Source organism: Capsicum annuum, chromosome 9 (genome assembly GCF_002878395.1).
Source record: "Capsicum annuum cultivar UCD-10X-F1 chromosome 9, UCD10Xv1.1, whole genome shotgun sequence".
NCBI classification, from domain to species: domain Eukaryota; kingdom Viridiplantae; phylum Streptophyta; class Magnoliopsida; order Solanales; family Solanaceae; genus Capsicum; species Capsicum annuum.
The window spans coordinates 74,517,272-74,535,014 of record NC_061119.1 but is presented as its reverse complement, the minus strand read 5'-3'; the positions used below and the strand labels follow the sequence as shown (position 1 = coordinate 74,535,014).

At 37.3% G+C, this 17,743-nt stretch overlaps 1 protein-coding gene across 4 annotated transcripts in view; it reads left to right on the top strand.

The window, feature by feature from the left end:
* Nucleotides 1-11,610, top strand: part of LOC107842598 — a 34,220-nt gene extending 22,610 nt beyond the window's left edge. For 2 of the 4 annotated variants that reach the window (XM_016686533.2, XM_016686536.2), the window contains exons 13-28: nt 3,368-3,415; nt 3,508-3,645; nt 4,528-4,677; nt 4,790-4,852; nt 4,969-5,076; nt 5,164-5,247; nt 5,694-5,741; nt 6,340-6,414; nt 7,422-7,517; nt 7,605-7,685; nt 7,797-7,868; nt 8,404-8,448; nt 8,516-8,599; nt 10,454-10,557; nt 10,633-10,790; nt 10,904-11,610. In XM_016686533.2, coding sequence (XP_016542019.2) covers nt 3,368-3,415; nt 3,508-3,645; nt 4,528-4,677; nt 4,790-4,852; nt 4,969-5,076; nt 5,164-5,247; nt 5,694-5,741; nt 6,340-6,414; nt 7,422-7,517; nt 7,605-7,685; nt 7,797-7,868; nt 8,404-8,448; nt 8,516-8,599; nt 10,454-10,557; nt 10,633-10,777 — 1,341 coding nt within the window. In that variant the 3' untranslated portion in view covers nt 10,778-10,790; nt 10,904-11,610. Of the gene's footprint in view, nt 1-3,367; nt 3,416-3,507; nt 3,646-4,527; nt 4,678-4,789; nt 4,853-4,968; nt 5,077-5,163; nt 5,248-5,693; nt 5,742-6,339; nt 6,415-7,421; nt 7,518-7,604; nt 7,686-7,796; nt 7,869-8,403; nt 8,449-8,515; nt 8,613-10,320; nt 10,558-10,632; nt 10,791-10,903 lie in introns of those variants that run through there. The other 2 variants (XM_016686535.2, XM_047396849.1) reach the window with 2 other exon arrangements.
* The last annotated feature ends 6,133 nt before the right edge of the window (nt 11,611-17,743 follow it).

Below are 17,743 nucleotides of genomic sequence, written 5' to 3'. Positions count from 1 at the left end.
TGCAAAAATCACTGTTGAGTCGCTAGAGTAAGAAAAAGCAAAAAAAAAAAAGAGAAATCAGTACTTACTGAGGTAGTACTTACCGAGGTAGCTGGAGTCACCCGAGTAGCCGCCGTTGGTCGCCAGAGTCGAACTTGTGACTTGCCTTAGGGTCGCAATCGCAGTGCCAAGCGTGTAAGATGGTAGAGCCAAAATAGGAAAATAAGCCCTAAAATTACCTTTTATACCTAAAACCCTAATTTTTTAAAAAAAATTAGAAAGGCGACGCCATTGTCGCCTCACCTCGCCATGTCGCCTTTATCGCAGAGGCGTCGCCTTTTGTATGTCGCAGCGCCACGAAGGCCGGAGGCAACTATGCCTCGCCATTCGCCATTGGCGACGTGGCGAGCGCCTTTTATAACACTGACCTAAACCTTTTAGACTTTAGACTTGTCTCCACACCTCCTAATTAGCATTAAGTCTGTTGTGCATATCCGTAAATAACATAAACTAAGTTACCTCATCTTCTCGTTAATTTATCCACCACCAAGGCAAATAGGAACGAACTAAGAGTTGATCCCCAGTGTAACCTCATCTCCACTGAAAAGTGCTCTGAGTCTCCTCCACCGTTCTAACCCACGTTTAGCTCCTTTAAACATGTCCTTTGTCACCCTAAAGTAAGCTACTAGTACACCTTTGGCCTCTCGGCATCTCTAAAGTACTTTCCTCGGGACTTTGTCGTAGGCTATCTCAAGGTTAATCAACACCATATGTAAGTCCCTCTTCCTTTCCAGGTATTTCTCTATCAGTCTCCTCTCCTCACAAGATGGATGAGTTTTATAGTTGATCACCTCAGGATGACTCCAAACTGATTCTTGAAAATAGACATAACTCTCCTCTCCTTCATCTCCACCACTCTCTCCCAAACTTTCATATTGTGGCTTAGCAACTTAATACCTTTGTAATTGTTGCAATTTTGGATATCACCGTTATTCTTGTACAACAGAACCATTGCACTCCACCTCCGTTCCTCGGGCTCCTTACCTGTCTTGAAAATGACATTGAACAAGTTAGTTAACCACTCCAAACCTGCTGTATTTGTTCTCTTCCAAACTCCACCGAAATCTTATCTGGCCCGGACGCTTTTCTCCTGCTCATCTTACTAATAGTGTATTTTACCTCTTCAATCTTAATCCGCCTACAATATCCCAAATTTTGATGTCTCTCAGAATGCTTCAACTCACCTAGCACAATGTCTCTGTCCCCTTCCTCGTTCAATAGTTTGTGGAAGTATGCTGCCATATTTGCTCAATGAGTGTCTCTTTTACCATCATTTTGCCTTCCTCGTCTTTGATGCACTTCACTTGATTCTGGTCTAGGGCCTTCCTCTTCATCATCGTTGTGAGCCTGTATAGTGTCTTATCTCCGCTTTTGTCCCGCTAGTTCAACATATAATTGTTCGAAAGTTGCCATCTTAGCCCTTGTAATTGGTAACTTAGCCTCCGTCCTTGCCGCCTTATAAATTTCCTTATTCATCCACTTCTCTTCCTTGTCTGTCCAATCCACCCACTTTGCATACACAACCTTCTTGGCTTCCACTTTACGTTGGACTTCTCCATTCCACCAACAATCCCCTGGGCGGCCATCGGAATTGGCCTTCGACACCCTTAGCACTTCTCTAGTTGCTTTCCTAATGCTACTAGCTGTCTTATCCTACATGCTATCTGCATCCCCACTACTCCAAGTCACTATTGCCATCAACTTCTCCCCCAACTCTTGGGAGAGGCCAGATATAACGATTCTTCTTCCCTCTCCTTCGTTTAATCTCCATGTCCATCACCAAAAGCTTATGTTAATAAGATTCTCACTCGGGATAACCTTGCAGTATTACAAAGGCCTCGATCTCCTTCCTCAAGAGTAAGTAGTCTATCTGGGTTCTAACCGCTGGTCTACGGAAGGTAATTAAGTGGCTTTCCTTCGGATCTCCCTTCCTCAAGAGTAAGTAGTCTATCTGGGTTCTAACCGCCGGTCTACGGAAGGTAATTAAGTGGCTTTCCTTCTTTGGGAAGCATGAGTTAGCTATCACGAACTCAAAGGCATTGGCAAAATCAAGGAGCGAGGTACCACCACCATTTCTATCCCCAAAGTCAAAGCCTCCATGCAAACTGTCAAACCACTGGAGGTTTCCCCCGAGTGTCCATTGAAGCCACCGCCAATAAGTATCTTTATTCTTCTCGGTGTGTGGTATACCTGTCACCACCTTGTCCGAATCCTCTCAAAAGTGCTTCCTGACCGCCTCGTTGGATCCCCCTTGCAACGGGTAAGCACTAAAAATGTTCAAATTAAGCCCTCCGTCGGCTAGCTTAATCATCATCAGCATCCTGTCATTGATCCTCCTAACGTCCACCACATGCTCCCTAAAGTCCATATCTACTGAGATTCCTACTCCATTCCTACCCTTCAATCTTCCTGAGTACCACAAAGTTAAACCCATCCACATCCCAAGCATTTGTACCTACCCTATTCGGTCTCCTGGACACACGCTATATTAATCTTCCTCTTTTTCAGAATCTTCGCTAGCTCTATGGACTTTCCCGTCAAAGGGCCTATATTCCAAGACCCTACTCTCAACCTAGGAGAATCGTTAACCCACTTACCACTCCTACCCCCATTTTCAACCCAAGACATGACATTAGTCTATCATCGTTTACCAAAGCCATCAAAGGAGGTGGTGTAAGCTGCAAAGGGAAAGTCAGTTCAAAATCTTACGAAAAACACTAACGGAATTCAGATTAGGCTGTAACTAAAGGCAAGACGAAATTCTACAAGAAATCAACAATAGAAGAGCAAAACTTGATCAAGAATCTATTGCTAAATGCTACAGTTCTACTTCTGGTTGTTCTTAAAAATAAAGGATTGAATGTATGCTAAACAAACAAGATGCTCACGTACAATTAGTAAAAGAGTACAGAAAAGAGTAACACAGCAGGAAAGGAAGGAAACAATTCACTTTAAAGGTTCCTTTTTCCTTAATGAAATGCTTGACCGTTTTAGACCACAAATTTTAGAAGTGTTTCTTTCTCAAACTTTGTGCGTAGTCAAAGGGTGCCACACAAATTGGGGCGGAGGGAGTACTGAATAGGGTGTCTAGTTATGCATAGGTTGAAAACACTACCAAACACGGTATTAAATAATATCAAAGCTATTAGATTTGTTATTTTATTTATTAACTCCTACCAACTGACCCCAAAGTTTTAAGAAAGACTTTTGAAACTTGTGGTCAGATGAAATCCATTTGTCTGTTCTGTTGGTAATTTTAATTCTTCTACAGGTAGAATTCTAGTTCACATCATCATGTTCTGACCTCTATCTTCTTTTGATTGCAAAGAGTGCTGTTCATCACTTGGAAGAGGTGCGCATGAAGGCAATACGGCTGGTATCTCATACATAACTTGGTTGTCTAGTGAAACAGACTAGTTTTATGATTGTTGCAGGTCTTTTAACAGCTATTTGATGTTGCTTTTGCAGGTTGCCAACAAGCTTTATCCTCTGACATCTATCTCTCAACAAATACAACTTTTTGCCAATGAAATGTTGATGTCAGTTTCAACTGTTGGTCATAAAGCAGACTCAAATGGTGATGGATCTGATCCTGCATTGCAGAAGGTGCTGATTCTTATTATGAAAACTGACTCTTGTTAATTTTTAGTGTCAATTTCTGTTTCTTTTGGTGGCTGTTGCTTTTGTGTACCTTGGTGGTGGGTTTTGGTGGGGGCACAACAGTCACTTCTTGTATGTTGATAATCATCTGAGCTTATAGTGCTAACACACCTTTTTGACTTTCAGAATATTCTCGGAAATTGTTAACATATTATTGCCTAAAAGCAATCCTCTTGTTATAGTTGTATTTCTACACATGCTTTAGAGACTCTGCTTTAGAGATGCTGTTGAAGGATTCTGATAAACTGATCTCTTTTGCAAAAGATTCGCTGACGCTGTGCTGCTGATCACTCTATCCAAAATCAATGAAAGAGGGGATGATCACATATCCGCAGATGTGCGCACAAATAAGGAGGCAAAAGATAGATAGTTTAGATTCTACTTATAGGAGAATTAGACATTAGTAAATTCTCTTACAACTGCTGGAGGTGATTTGTGCAGTAAATTTTTGTTTCCAGTCAAAAGTTCAATATAGTAAGCTGTACCAAGTGACCACGACAAATGCACATTAGACTTACTGTCTGTGTGTTACTTCGTTTTTCGGTGATGGGGTTGGAATGGATAAAAAGTGGGAATTCAGTTGCTTTGCTTCCACAATCATTGTTAATTGATTGCTGCTATATATTTCTTTGTATAAGAAAAGAAATGAGCAAGGGAACTAGTCTGAATATGTAAACCCCCAACCTTGGGAATTTGAGGGAAATAACCAGGAAGAAAGCCAAAAAATGAGAATAAAAATGAAGACATGATCTTTCAAAACAAGTGCTTTTCCGAGCTCTCTTTCGTACAGCTACCTGATGGCTGATGCTCTTTTTTTTTCCTTTTCAGGATGCCGCTTCAGAAAAACCCTCAGAAGAAGGACCATCATTTTCTGTTTCCTCTAACACTCTTCAGTCATCCACTTCTGGAAACAAATCACCATTTTCTATATCTGAGGGTCAGCGGCGCATATCGCTCTATTTTGCACTGTGTACTAAGGTTTCTTCCACTCGGTTTGGCTGTTGCTTGTCATTGACCACTAATTCTTGTTTAATGAGACTTTGTTCACACATCTGTAACCTAATAAATACTTGTCTATGTTGCTGAGCAGAAGCACTCATTCTTTGGCCAAATATTTGTTGTATATAGTGGTGCATCCGAGGCTGTACAGAAGGTTTGCTTTAAAACCTGAACTTTCCGCCAGGATTGTGTTCACAGCTTCATTGGTCGTTCCTAACACTGTGTCACCTTAATTTTATTACATGCTTAGAGTTGGTAAATGTTACGCAGGCAATACATCAACAAATCCCTATGCTAGTTCGGACAATTGGTTCTTCGTCTGAGCTACTTGAAATAATATCAGATCCACCTAGTGGAAGTGAAAAGCTATTGATGCAGGTCTTGATGCACTTTAATGTTCAGTTAATGCTAGGTTGGAAACAGAAATACACTGTCTAACATACTTATCTTTGTTCATGACTCAAGGTTTTGCAAACGTTGACTGAGGGGATAGTTCCTTCTGTACAGTTGATAACTACTATCAGGAAGCTATATGAGACTAAAGTAAAGGTATCAAATATGATTATTTTGTTATTTAGAATTACTTGCTAAATGAAGTATCTACAATAAACCCTCGAGCTTGAGCTCTTCCAAGCTTTTATTAAAAACATGGAGTTGGTCACGTCCATCGCCTTGCTCTCAAGGGTGGTGAACATGTGCTCCTTGTGGTCCTCTTCCGCGTACATGTCCTTTTAATATATTACAGAAGTTGTAGGATGGTATGTTGAATACTAGCAATGCTGCTTGTTGATAAATCTGTATTAAGAAAAAATCTAATGGTTTAGCGTTAGCAGTTTACCGTATATCTTAATGACCGTTCAGTTGGAGGGACTAATGTTAGCTTTGTGGATATAACATCAGCATTTCTTATTTACCTTAGAAGATTCCTATTTTCTGTCCAAAAGCTTAGGTTATGATATGGTTAATTTATTTTGATTTGCCATCATGCTTCACAGGATGTTGAACTCCTTATTATGATACTTCCTTTCCTGTTGAAAGACGAGGTACTCATCTTTTTTTCTCAATATACTTAATTTGTATAATTTTCAACTTACGTCCTCTGTGCATTCGCTGCTACTCAGTTGATACGTCATTTCTCCCTTTAGCTTAGGTTTTGCTCAAGGAGGTGATGTACGTGCACGGACTGGGAACTAATGACTGTAATAAGATAATTCAACTGGTCAGGTTGTGGTGGGGCCGTGGGGGTGGTAATTGACCCTCCATCCCTAACCAAAGTGGTCTGTGCACAAGAGTAGTTATTCCAGTAGGGATGTTCATTATTTGTTGAGGTGCAAAAGAGGCTCCTTGAAAAAACTGTGGGGAGTGTTAGAATTTTCTTTGCTTCAGCTTCTTTGTGTTTTTCCTTTTGTTTTTAGCTTTATTCTTGGCTTTTAGGTCATTTACTACTATATTTCCTGAGCCGAGGGTCTATCGAAAACCTCTCTACCTTCACAAGGTAGGGGCAAGGCTGCATACACTACCCTCCCCGGACCCACTTGTGGGATTACACTGGTATGTTATTGTATGTCATTCACATGTTCCAATGTTTTCGCCTATTTTCATCTTTCTTTGAGTTAAGTTCTTGCATCCCTTCTTCCTCAGGTTTTGCTTCTTTTTCCACATGTTGTGAATGCTCCATTGGAGAAATTCCAAGGTGCTCTCCCTCGTATTCTGCAGGTATTTTACATGCTTCTATGAATACAATTTCTCAGGTTTGTTGTTTGTGGTCTTTTTACTTCCCATCTTTTAGTCTGTCAGTTTCTTCCTTTGAGGGAAAGGGGGTAATTTATCTGCATTATTCTTCTGTGTTTCTTAACACCCACAGTTGATTTGACATTCTTACTTGTTTTTAGCAGTATGGTTGGTATTCATATTAAATACTGTTTGTGTTACGAAGGCTATAGCCCCAAGCTTCATCTGTCCTGAAGTTTTAACCAAGATTGGTTTTCAAGTGGTGAAAATATAAGATATTAGGGCTTTCTGTGCATATCACTACTGAACCAAGATTGGTTTTCAAGTGGTGAAAATATAAGATATTAGGGCTTTCTGTGCATATCACTACTGATTCCTTTAGTTAAGAGGCCATATGACATATCATCTCCTGATACCCTGTTACTTCTGGACAACTTATCCCAGTTTCTGGAGTTTGTGTGTTTGATATGTGTGTATAAGTGGTGTATGTGTTCGTTGAAGTTTGAGAAGAAAATAGTGAAGGCTGTCAAAAAGCCTACATAAGTCTGAGCTGGGATGAGAACCATGAGGTCTCCAAATCCCAGCAGGGCAAACATCACTACTTGATTTCTTCCTTTCTACCGAAGCTTCGTGGGAAAAGTTACTCGGTTCCGTGTGCAGGTGGGAGGCAGTAGGAGTAGGTATCCAGTGGATTAGTTGAGATGTGCACAAGCTAGCCCTGATACCACCATTATGAAAAAAAGCCTAGAAAGTCTGAACTTGACTGGGGAAGTATTGAAGTCATAGGTTCTGGTGGCCAATGTGAAATGTTGAATAAAAACTGGACCTCATATTCTCCCTTGTTGAACTTCGAGAGTTGTTGTAAATAAGAAAGCTTCTGTTGAAAATATGAATCTCTATTCCTTATTAAAAAGTTGGAAACAAAAGTAAAATTTCCGAATGCAAATGCATTTGATCCTTATGACCTTGGTTTGAAAATGTTTGTTACACAGGGATCAACTCACTCGGGTCCAGTGTTAACCCCTGCTGAAGCATTAATTGCTATCCATAAGATTGATCCTGAAAAAGAAGGCATTCCACTAAAGAAGGTAGGTTTTCTCTACCATCTTTGACTTCTGTCTTCTTCTGAATTTTTTCAAAATTTTGCCACTTAGAGGTAATATTGATTTTTGCAGGTCACAGATGCATGCAATGCTTGTTTTGAGCAGAGAGAGATATTCACGCAGCAAGTTCTTGCAAAGGTCTTGAACCAATTGGTATAGCTCCTTTTATACTCATTAGTCAATTCGTTTCCAGCTTCAACCATTCTTTAAATATGAAATCCAGATTAACCTGAAAGAATGAATATATTAATTTTGTGGGGACAGGTTGAACAGATTCCTCTTCCTTTGTTGTTCATGCGGACAGTAATACAAGCTATTGGTGCGTTTCCATCTCTGGTAAGATACATGTTTCACTCTTGGTATCTTTCGGCGTAGTGATAAATGCATGCATGATTTGTAGAATGATGATTAGCTGCATTAAGTGATTATACCATCTTTGGAATTTCGTTGTAGCCCCTAAATCGGAATAATCCTTGTATATGTGTTTATGCTACATTGCCAGGAGAATGATTTCATGGTCAACCTTGGCAGTGAAGAGTCTATCTATATTCGTCAAAAGAATCTTATATACTTCTGTATCTGACTATCTGTGCCTTAGCAAGTAGATTAAATGTTTCTTTGGGCTAGTGATTCCTGCCCTGGTGTCTGCTTATGGGCACTATTTTGCTTATATTGCTTTTTCATATATCCGGCTAGTAATGTTTCTTCCTGCCAACACTAGAGCATCATAAAGTGTTTTGTGCATAAGTTGAACATGGAGAATAGACAAATGCAGCCTCCTTCCTCGTAGTGCTATAATCTTTTGTTTCTCCTTTTCACCTTTATCTCATTACTTGTATGTGTCTGAGTTCCGTCATTAATGTTGTCTCAGGTGGATTTCATCATGGAGATCCTCTCTCGTCTTGTTAGCAAGCAGGTATGTATTACCTGTACTTTGTGAGCTATTTCAATGCATAGTCAACTCTGACAGATTTGTTGTCCAGATATGGAAATATCCAAAGCTGTGGGTAGGATTTGTGAAGTGTGCCCTTTTGACCAGGCCACAATCTTTTGGAGTGCTGCTTCAGGTATGCCTTAGATGTAAGAAGCTAACTATGTTTATCCTCAACTATCTTACCATCATCCAATTTACGTTATGAGTCCTTGGATTGGTTAGGAACTTAGAATTTTGTTCTGCTTCATCTGTAAGTGCTGCATGCTTCTGAAAAAAGTAGGGGGATTATGGCCCGTGTTAGCACGGGCCTAACGCGAAGAACATTTTTAAGTTTAACTATTGTGATTTATAATACTTTTTACGTAATTTTCAAATAATATATGTTACACTCTCTGTCTCAATTTATGTGGTATTGATACAATTTTGAGAGTTAACTAAATTTTTTACGTATTTTTTAAAAATATTTTAGATTATTAATTATACTTATTTTTTTTAAATATTTTAGATTATTAATTATTGTGATTTGTAGTATTTTTACTTCTGTCCCAATTTGTGTGGTAATAATAAAATTTAGAGAGTCAACTAAATTTTTTTACGTCTTTTTAGTTATTTTAAGTTGTTAATTATTATGATTTATAATACTTTTACGTAATTCTCAAATATATAACAGATTAAAAAGAAAAGTAAAATAGACAAATATAAAAGGAAATATCTAAGCAGGCAACACAAACAAACATGCCGATCTGCTACCTGCTTATCATCCTTTATTAGTGAGCTAATAAATCACAAGTGACAATATAAGTGACACAATGCTTAGATGACCATAATAATTAATTAGGAGTAATATAGTAAAACCACGATTGAAGTAGTGAAGCAAGCATGCCTTAAATGACTTACAACAACTAATTAGAAGTGATATAACAAAATTACTATAAAAAATATTTGTGAAAGAAATTTTGATGGGCGTCATATAAGACGTCAACTTAATTTAAAACATCAAGAGCTAATTTATCATTTTATGTCTATATTATCTTTTTTTATAAATATTATTAATTATTAATTTTTTAGTACTTAAATGACTTATAATAATTAATTAGGGGTGATATAGTAAAATTACGGGTGAAGCAGCTGAAGCAAACGCGTCAAAACCACCACTTCTAGTATATAGAATAATAATCATACTAATTACATTCACCAGGTTTAATTATTCAAGTGCTTGTAAACTATGTCCTCGTAAACTCTGTTATAAACAAAAAAAATGATGTTCCGCAATAAACAGTCTAAGGATATCCACTAGTGTATTTGTTTGTTTATCCTGGCACAATGGATGCTGTATGTAATTTAAACTTACTCTTTTATCATCATGCTCAATGAGACGGTTTTAAGTGAAATTAAGTTGGCAGAAAAGGAGCCCTCAAAACTAAAGGTATAAATTGATGCTGTATGTTGTAACTGACACTATACTAGACATATGTATGCAGGCTAGTCTCTAATTGATCAGGTAGTTTTGAGACATTTTTTAGTTTGAACATTAAAATCTGAAGGTCGCGATTACTGAGATTCTGTTCTAACTTCTAATACAAACTTTTAACAGATGTATTTATGTTCTAAAATGCAACTTGGTGCTTTTTTCTGTTGTTTACACTTTGAACCTTTCTAACCTCAGAACTCGAAAAGTATTGCTTTCTTAAATGCTCCAGCACTTAAAAAATTGTAAATTTTCAATATGAAATTTGAGGCAAACTAGTAGTCATGTTGCTGATTTGGCTTTGTAATTCCATATGAAATTGTTTGTTCCTCATCATTTCTGTTGGGTGAAAGAAAAGGTGAGCAAACATTGCTTTGTCTTGTCAGGTGTTTTTTGAGTGGGTGATGGGCTCATGGTGGATTTGGTTTTCAGCATCAATTTGTTGAAAGTTGTTTGTTTTGCTTAATAGGCAAGTCTAAACTTAACTTTTTACCTTCATGACCTTGATGTGTCTTTCAGCTACCTCCAGCTCAGCTTGAAAATGCATTGGGTAGAACCCCTGGTCTTAAAGCTCCTTTAGTCTCACATGCAAGTCAAGCACACGTAAAATCTTCACTTCCAAGGTCAGTCTCGCATGTATATGTCAAGAGGATTAGTACTCATCTCTATTGATGATATATACTTTTGTATTATTTTAGGTCTGTTTTAGTGGTTCTTGGAATTGAATCGGATGCTCAAGTTTCAAGTCGGGCACCTCCCAACCAGTCTCAGACAGGTGATATTGGCAATTCTGATAAGGAAACTGGCGCTGAAAAATCCAGGGACTCTTCAATTGTCGGTTAATTTGATGTGTGAGGTATGAACTTCTCCTGGGGTGGTACTTTCCATTACTTCTCACCCGTTGCTTTTAGTCCTATTTGCTTTGATACGCCCACTGAAGCTCTATCTTTTATCCAATTTGATGCGCAGCTTGGTGCTTCAGATTGTAAATTGTGGGCATGCTATTCGAGTAGCATCCTAACTCCAGGAGTCTTGTTGTGTTTTCCCCTCTAAACAAAGCACTTGGTTCTATTCTTTCAAGTATCCGGCAGGCTGATGCAAACATGGTCCTTACAGTGGCTAATGGGAATCAGTTTGGTGATCCTTTTCTGGTCGTGGAATGAGGTTATCAGAATGCCCCAGCCTTATAATGGAGGCTCAGTTGTGTTTGCAAGTACTTTTTCCTGTAGAGGGCAGTCTTGGACGCTCCCAACCATCGGTATTGCTGCTGGTAATGACTAACAGTTGTATTTGAGGAGTATCCTTATCTCTTCCAGAGGGTGCTCAGCTCGACCTTTTGTATTAGCTGATTAAGGAACTAGGAAGTCACTGTCTCGATAGACGATAAATAGCTGCTTGTGTTGTATGTTACCTTTAGCTTCAATAATCAAGCATTTAGGCAAATTTTAGGGAAGGTGGTAGTCAAAATGTGACCGAAGAACTTGTTTATGTGAGATTTTGACGTAGATGCTTATTCAGCTGAATGGAAGAGATTGTAACTATTCAATAGCCGAGCAGGACAGATTGTAACCTTTCAATATTAAACTTTTGTTGCATTGCAATATTAAAAGGTACAAACATCATTGGAATGTATTTACACAAGTTGAAGAAGTGACGCATAACTTGTTGCAGTTCAATCTTCCCTCTTTGTTTGAGGATGTGGCTTCTCTGTATGTATCCATCTGTGACAGAACTTGACACATGGAAATCTTATAGGTGCTAAATGATCTAGATAAAGGCAGAGGGATATGCCACAGTGCAAATTGTTAGTAGTTACCAAAGATTAACTAATTATGTTGCTCCGGTCGGTATGCAATACTAGTAGCAGCTTGAGCCGGTGAGCTGCTGCCAGCTAGGGGGGCAAATGGGCGAGTTAGTAAATTTTACTTTCTCCGTTTCAATTTTTTTTGGGCAGCATTTTAATTTTAATTTTTCACGTAGCATGTTTAAGACCACAGGATTAAAGGATATTTTGTTACATTTGACGTAACTTTAAATCAAGATAGTAAGATTCAAAAGTTTTCTTTATTTTTTAAATTTCGTGTCAAATCAAAATAGGTCATTATTTTTGAATCATAGGAAGTAATTAATTGGGGAACTCATGCCGCACATATATTTAAGGCCCTATATTATAATACATAAAATTATCTTTTAATGTTTACGAAACACAGTTTTTGTCACGATCCAAAACTTGGGTCGTGATTCCCCTATCGGCCCCCATGATAAGTAAGCCAACAGTAATAAAACAATAATAATATGCATAAGTAAATGTACAAGTAAGATAATAATAAAATATCTTGACTAAATCACCTAAAACCAACCCAAGAACTGGTACTAAGATACAAGCCTAAGGGGTCGGTTGGTAAAGTGGCTTAGAAAAAATAATGCAAGCATTATCTTTGTGTATTACTATTGTCTTGTTTTGTAATAGTACACTTTATTTGGTATTAGGTGTGAATGTGTGATAACTGCATGAAAATCTATGGTATTAGACTATTAGTAATGCAATGAATTCTAGTATGCATTAGCATGGTTAAAGACAAAATTATCCTTCATTATCTTTTCCACATTCTTTCCACCATATTTGTGGAGGTTATTCTTGTGAAGATTTTTTTTTCTTAGAAACTATGCAATATATATTATTTTTAATACATCAAATCAAACAATGCATAAGAAAAATTTCAACATAACTAAATACTAGTATTACTAATACAACGTAAAATTCTCACTATTCTTATACAACTTATCAAATGACCCTAAGAGTGTTAGATACAATAAGGAGTCCAAGTATCTCAAAATGTAGAAACAAACATACATAAGGATAAAAGAGATCCGGTAGACACTGGGATTGATCAGTGGCCACCTTTGATCTCGAGAATGACCCTAGCACGATTTCGACTCAGCGCCCGAGAAGAACTGGCCCAGTACCTGCACGTAAAGTACAAAAATAAATAAGCATGAGTACTAAACCACATGTATTTAGCAATATAGTCGACCAACCTTAATTTGAAGTTATAGTGAGAACTACCTAATGCAACAATACCCGATAAAAACCATATAAACCTATAATCAGGAAGACCACACCAAATTTAGAAATTAATATCAATAACAATGCATATAGCTCCAACATAACAATTCAATGAAGCACAACAACCCAGATCAAAAAATAAAAATATCACTTTCATAGTCAATCAATCACTCATCACACTAAGGCAACCCAATCAAATGGATATAATGAGTGTGATGCATGTCATGCTATCAAATGGGGGAAATGATGATGATGAATATGATGCATGCCTATCCTACATGTACACATACAATCGCGGAACTACATCGTTAGCTAGAATCAATGATGTTTCCCAAATTACACTTTACAATTAAAGTAAATTGGTTGTTGGTCAAAATAGAACCTAACCAAGGTTGAGATCGATCACACAAAGAATATGGCTAGGAGTTCAGTTGATGCGGTTATTTATTCTATTAATCGGTTATTTTCGTAAATGAGGGTTTAGAAAGTAATATTTAAAATCAACTAAGTAGCCAAGTAATAGTTGTTAAATTGTTTTGAGTTGTGATCAATAATGATGAGACACTACGACTATGTTCCTTACAATTTTATAATTCTATAGGTTCTCCATACTGGTGATCTATCCAGTTGCTTAGCATGTAGAATTGATAAGTTAAGTTCACCAAAATATTTGGTTCGCCCCTATTAGATGACTATCCTTAATTTCCCGATTAGGTCTCATGAGTTTACAATCTAACCCTTATTCTGGATTCAAATTAGCTTTTCCACGACCACGAATCGAGTTATTAAGTGAAGGTTGATAGCTCCAAGTCTCTATTATTTATTCTCTTTTTTCCAATAGCTACCTCTCTAGGTTTAAGCAAGTAAAGAATACAAGCGAGTTATGACGTTGTGCACCATTAGAAAATAATTAATATGAAAGGAATAACAATGCATGAATGTACACCGGTTTAGAATCACTATATACTCTGAATCCTACTTTGTTTTTCCATCATGGTTCCCATAATCTTATTTCAGAGGTTTAGCTACTCATACTTGCAAAAACACGATAACAATTCAAGGTAGAAAACATACCTATACACTTACAAGAAGAATAAAACAAAACTAAGAATCTCAACTATGGTTAATCTTTGAATATGTTTAACAACCCTCAAAAGTGTGTATATGAACTCACAAAATGTAATAGAGAATAACTTTAAACATAAAACCTAAGGGAGTATTTATAGATACAAAAGGAATCATATCCTAAGCAATGTAGGAGAATAGGGTCGGCAGTGAACACGATTCATTGAGTCTAGAGGCGACTCATTATGTGTTGGTGAATACTTGTTATCTAATTTCCTGTAGTTTGCTAATGCTTCACGTGATGACTCATCGTGAGTCCTGACGAGTCCTTCTATGATTTATTGCCACTGAAGCTCACTTTGTCAACTTTTTGATCTTCTCATAATGCTTGGTCAAAATGGGTGAAAATGTCCTGTCATGTCTCATAAAAAATCATGAGAAGAGTCGTCACCCCTGGACTGTCTTTTTCATCTTTCAGATCTTTGTCCCTTTATTGGTCCGGATGAATCATGGGACGACAGGTCACCTCTCTCGATGACTCATTGTAAGAGTTGTTACCAATGTCTTAGATTAAATCTTTTCAAGATCTCACATTTGTGCTCAGAATGAGCCAGGTCACAACTTGTTATCAGATTCAACGAGTCGTGACCAGGCACCAAAAATCTGTATTTAGTCTATTTTAACTTGTTCATTATCAAGGCTATTTTCCTACAAAATACCTAAATAAACACATCATATCCATAAATACATATAAGTTCTTATATATTTTTTTGTTTTAATAATTGAAAGTGTCGTGAGATGACGACACATTAATACCCTCAACTTAGAATGTTTGCATGTCCTTAGACAAATAAAACAGAACAAACACTTACAACACTTTATTAAGAAAAAGCTAAAAGACCTACGACAGTCATATCATTATATCAACACACATTTTCAACCCCCTCCTATATAGTCAAAATCAAAACCACCATATATATGTACATCTCCTTACCACAACATAACGGGATCAAGAGCTTGCATCATATTATGAACAGACAACCAAACATATATACAAATGACATCACTTAAATATATAACAACTAATAATGCAACCTATGCGCCCTCACAACAACGAAGTCCCGTATACTCATAATCTAATCATGTATATTAAGATAGGGACTGAATAGAAGCACTCACTCTAAAAAAAAAAGTTCAGACAGTGCGCATAAAATACCAAAGACCTGTCCTTATTTTCTATGCCTTAAATTTTTAAATATTCGAATTAGGATCACTATAAGAGTTTATTAGTTTGAATATAGGCTTGGCTACGAATATGATAGATATAGATCAAGTTGCTCAACCCTCCTTGGCACTACACTATTTTGGCTCTACTTTCAAACTCAATTTTTTCTCCCTTATTCTTTTTAATTTTTCTCATGAGTGTGGTTTTTGCAACTCTCTCTTTTTATCAAGCTTTATCTTTTTTTACTTTTTTTTTTCACACATACCACTTACGAATGCTTTTCGATTACTAACTTCTTCTCCTTACCTACTTTTACTTAAGCACCCCTACGATAGCCACCCTTAACTTAGGTAATTTGCCTGAGTTGAGGTACACAGTGTCCATGGAGGGACCAGGAACAAAGTAGGTTCATTATACTAAAAATGGGAAGGTGAATGGGCTAGTTAAGGAAAAGGTCTATTCAGGCTCAAAATCGGGATCAAGGAATATCTATTCCATTTGGCAGGACATTTAGGATAAAGTTTGACTATTCACAAACGACATATAATCCTTTACTAACCAACTATCCTACAACCTAAGCAAGATGAACCAGAAAAGTTCTAGATCACACACATAAAACCGAATTAAGTACCTCACACACTTATTGTTCAAGGTTATATTACCAGCTACTACTTATCCAGTTCATGCATCATTAAGGTATGATTATCATACCCATTATTCTAATGGCGTAAAGATATCCACAATTGGCCATAGTTCAAAACAAACACACAGAGAGTCTCAAAATTTATATTTAGGAGGGGTATCCTTAAAACATTCAAATACAACTTTCAAAATCTTTTATTTGACTGCGTAAGTTATCCTATTTTTATCCTAATTAAAAACACAAACATAACGTAAACACAACTAAAATAGAAATAAAATCCTAAACATGTCGATTGTACTAGATCTGATCATCCAAGGAAAAAGAAGTACAAAAACAAAAACCCTCAGAAGTTGGTATACCCCCTCCCCAAGTGAGAAATCATGCAATGTCCTCAATGCACAAAAGAATAAAATGTAAATCATAGGGTAGGGACATACCTGTGGCTCTGTAGGTTATTGACATGGATTGATCAATTGTAGTCATAAATACAACCTCTCCAGGCTCCCTAATCACTGGGGGTTCAACTGTAACTTTAGCCTCTTATCTTGTGGCGCCATCAGTGATCGATGCACTTAATAAAGTAGAAATCATAAGGGAAGTTTTCGTACCCCCACCACTCTCAGAAATAGCAATAACATTATCCTTTGGAACCTCACTAGATGTAAAGCTCCTAACCCCTCACACCGTCTCACTCATTCAAACAAGTGCAACTTGAATGGTTTTATCCTCAATTCTTTTCAAGTTATCTTTATATCTCTTTTTTTCTTTTCATTCATTAGGCCATCTACTCGCTCTCCTCAACTTTCCTTATTTTGCCCTTAATTTATATATGTCGGGTACAGATGTTGGGCACCTAAATATCATAAAAAACTACCTCAATCATAAGTATAATGGGAAGTTAAAATGCATGAAACTTCTTAAAAAGACAACTCCTAGATTGTTTCCAAAGTGAGGTAAGCTCACCCTTGATCCCGACCAGGGCCAGGGACTGAACACCCTCAAAACTATCAACCATCCTCTGCTCAAAACCATCAAACTGGGCTTGCACCCCCTTCATCATCTTACTAATATCATCCTTCACCTATTGTTTGACCTCTCCAACTAGGTTTGCAATTTTTTGATTAGTAGTGGCCAATTAAATTTAGAACTTTTTGTAAGAATTCTTGTAGTACTATAACATATCCATTGGCAGGTGGGCGAATCATAGATAAACCTAGATTATGAGTTGGTAAAACTGGGACTGAATCTGGCTGTAAAGTAGAGAAGGTGTTGGAATCATTAGTAGTAAGAGGTTCGAACCTCAAGGGATCAGACTATGACTTAGTAGGTACAACCCCGATATCAGCAAATATGAGTGTATCAATCTCTATGCATATGCCTGATTATAATGCCTCATCTAATAAGGCAACACAAGTTGGAATCTTCACCTTTGCCACCGAATTTATTAGATCTTGAATCAAATCAAAATTTGTAATACGATAAATATTTACTAAGCGATCATCTCGGGCCACTCTAAAATACCAAACTCCAAACACTGAGTAACCACACATTGGAATGGCATACTCTTCGTGTTCTCTATAGTATATCTAAAATTTCATGAGCAATCAATCTGGCGATGTCAATCTCATATCCCTCTATAATACATGCCACCTAGGTAGCTCGATCTGGGCTCAATACATTATCTCAAATGTAGGCCCTAATTGATGATAAACCAAAGACCACCAAGACTTGGCGGTAAAGCTCAATATGTCCTTCTTGATTTGAGACTCACCACCTACCACCCACTAAATCTCTTTTTAATATGTTGAA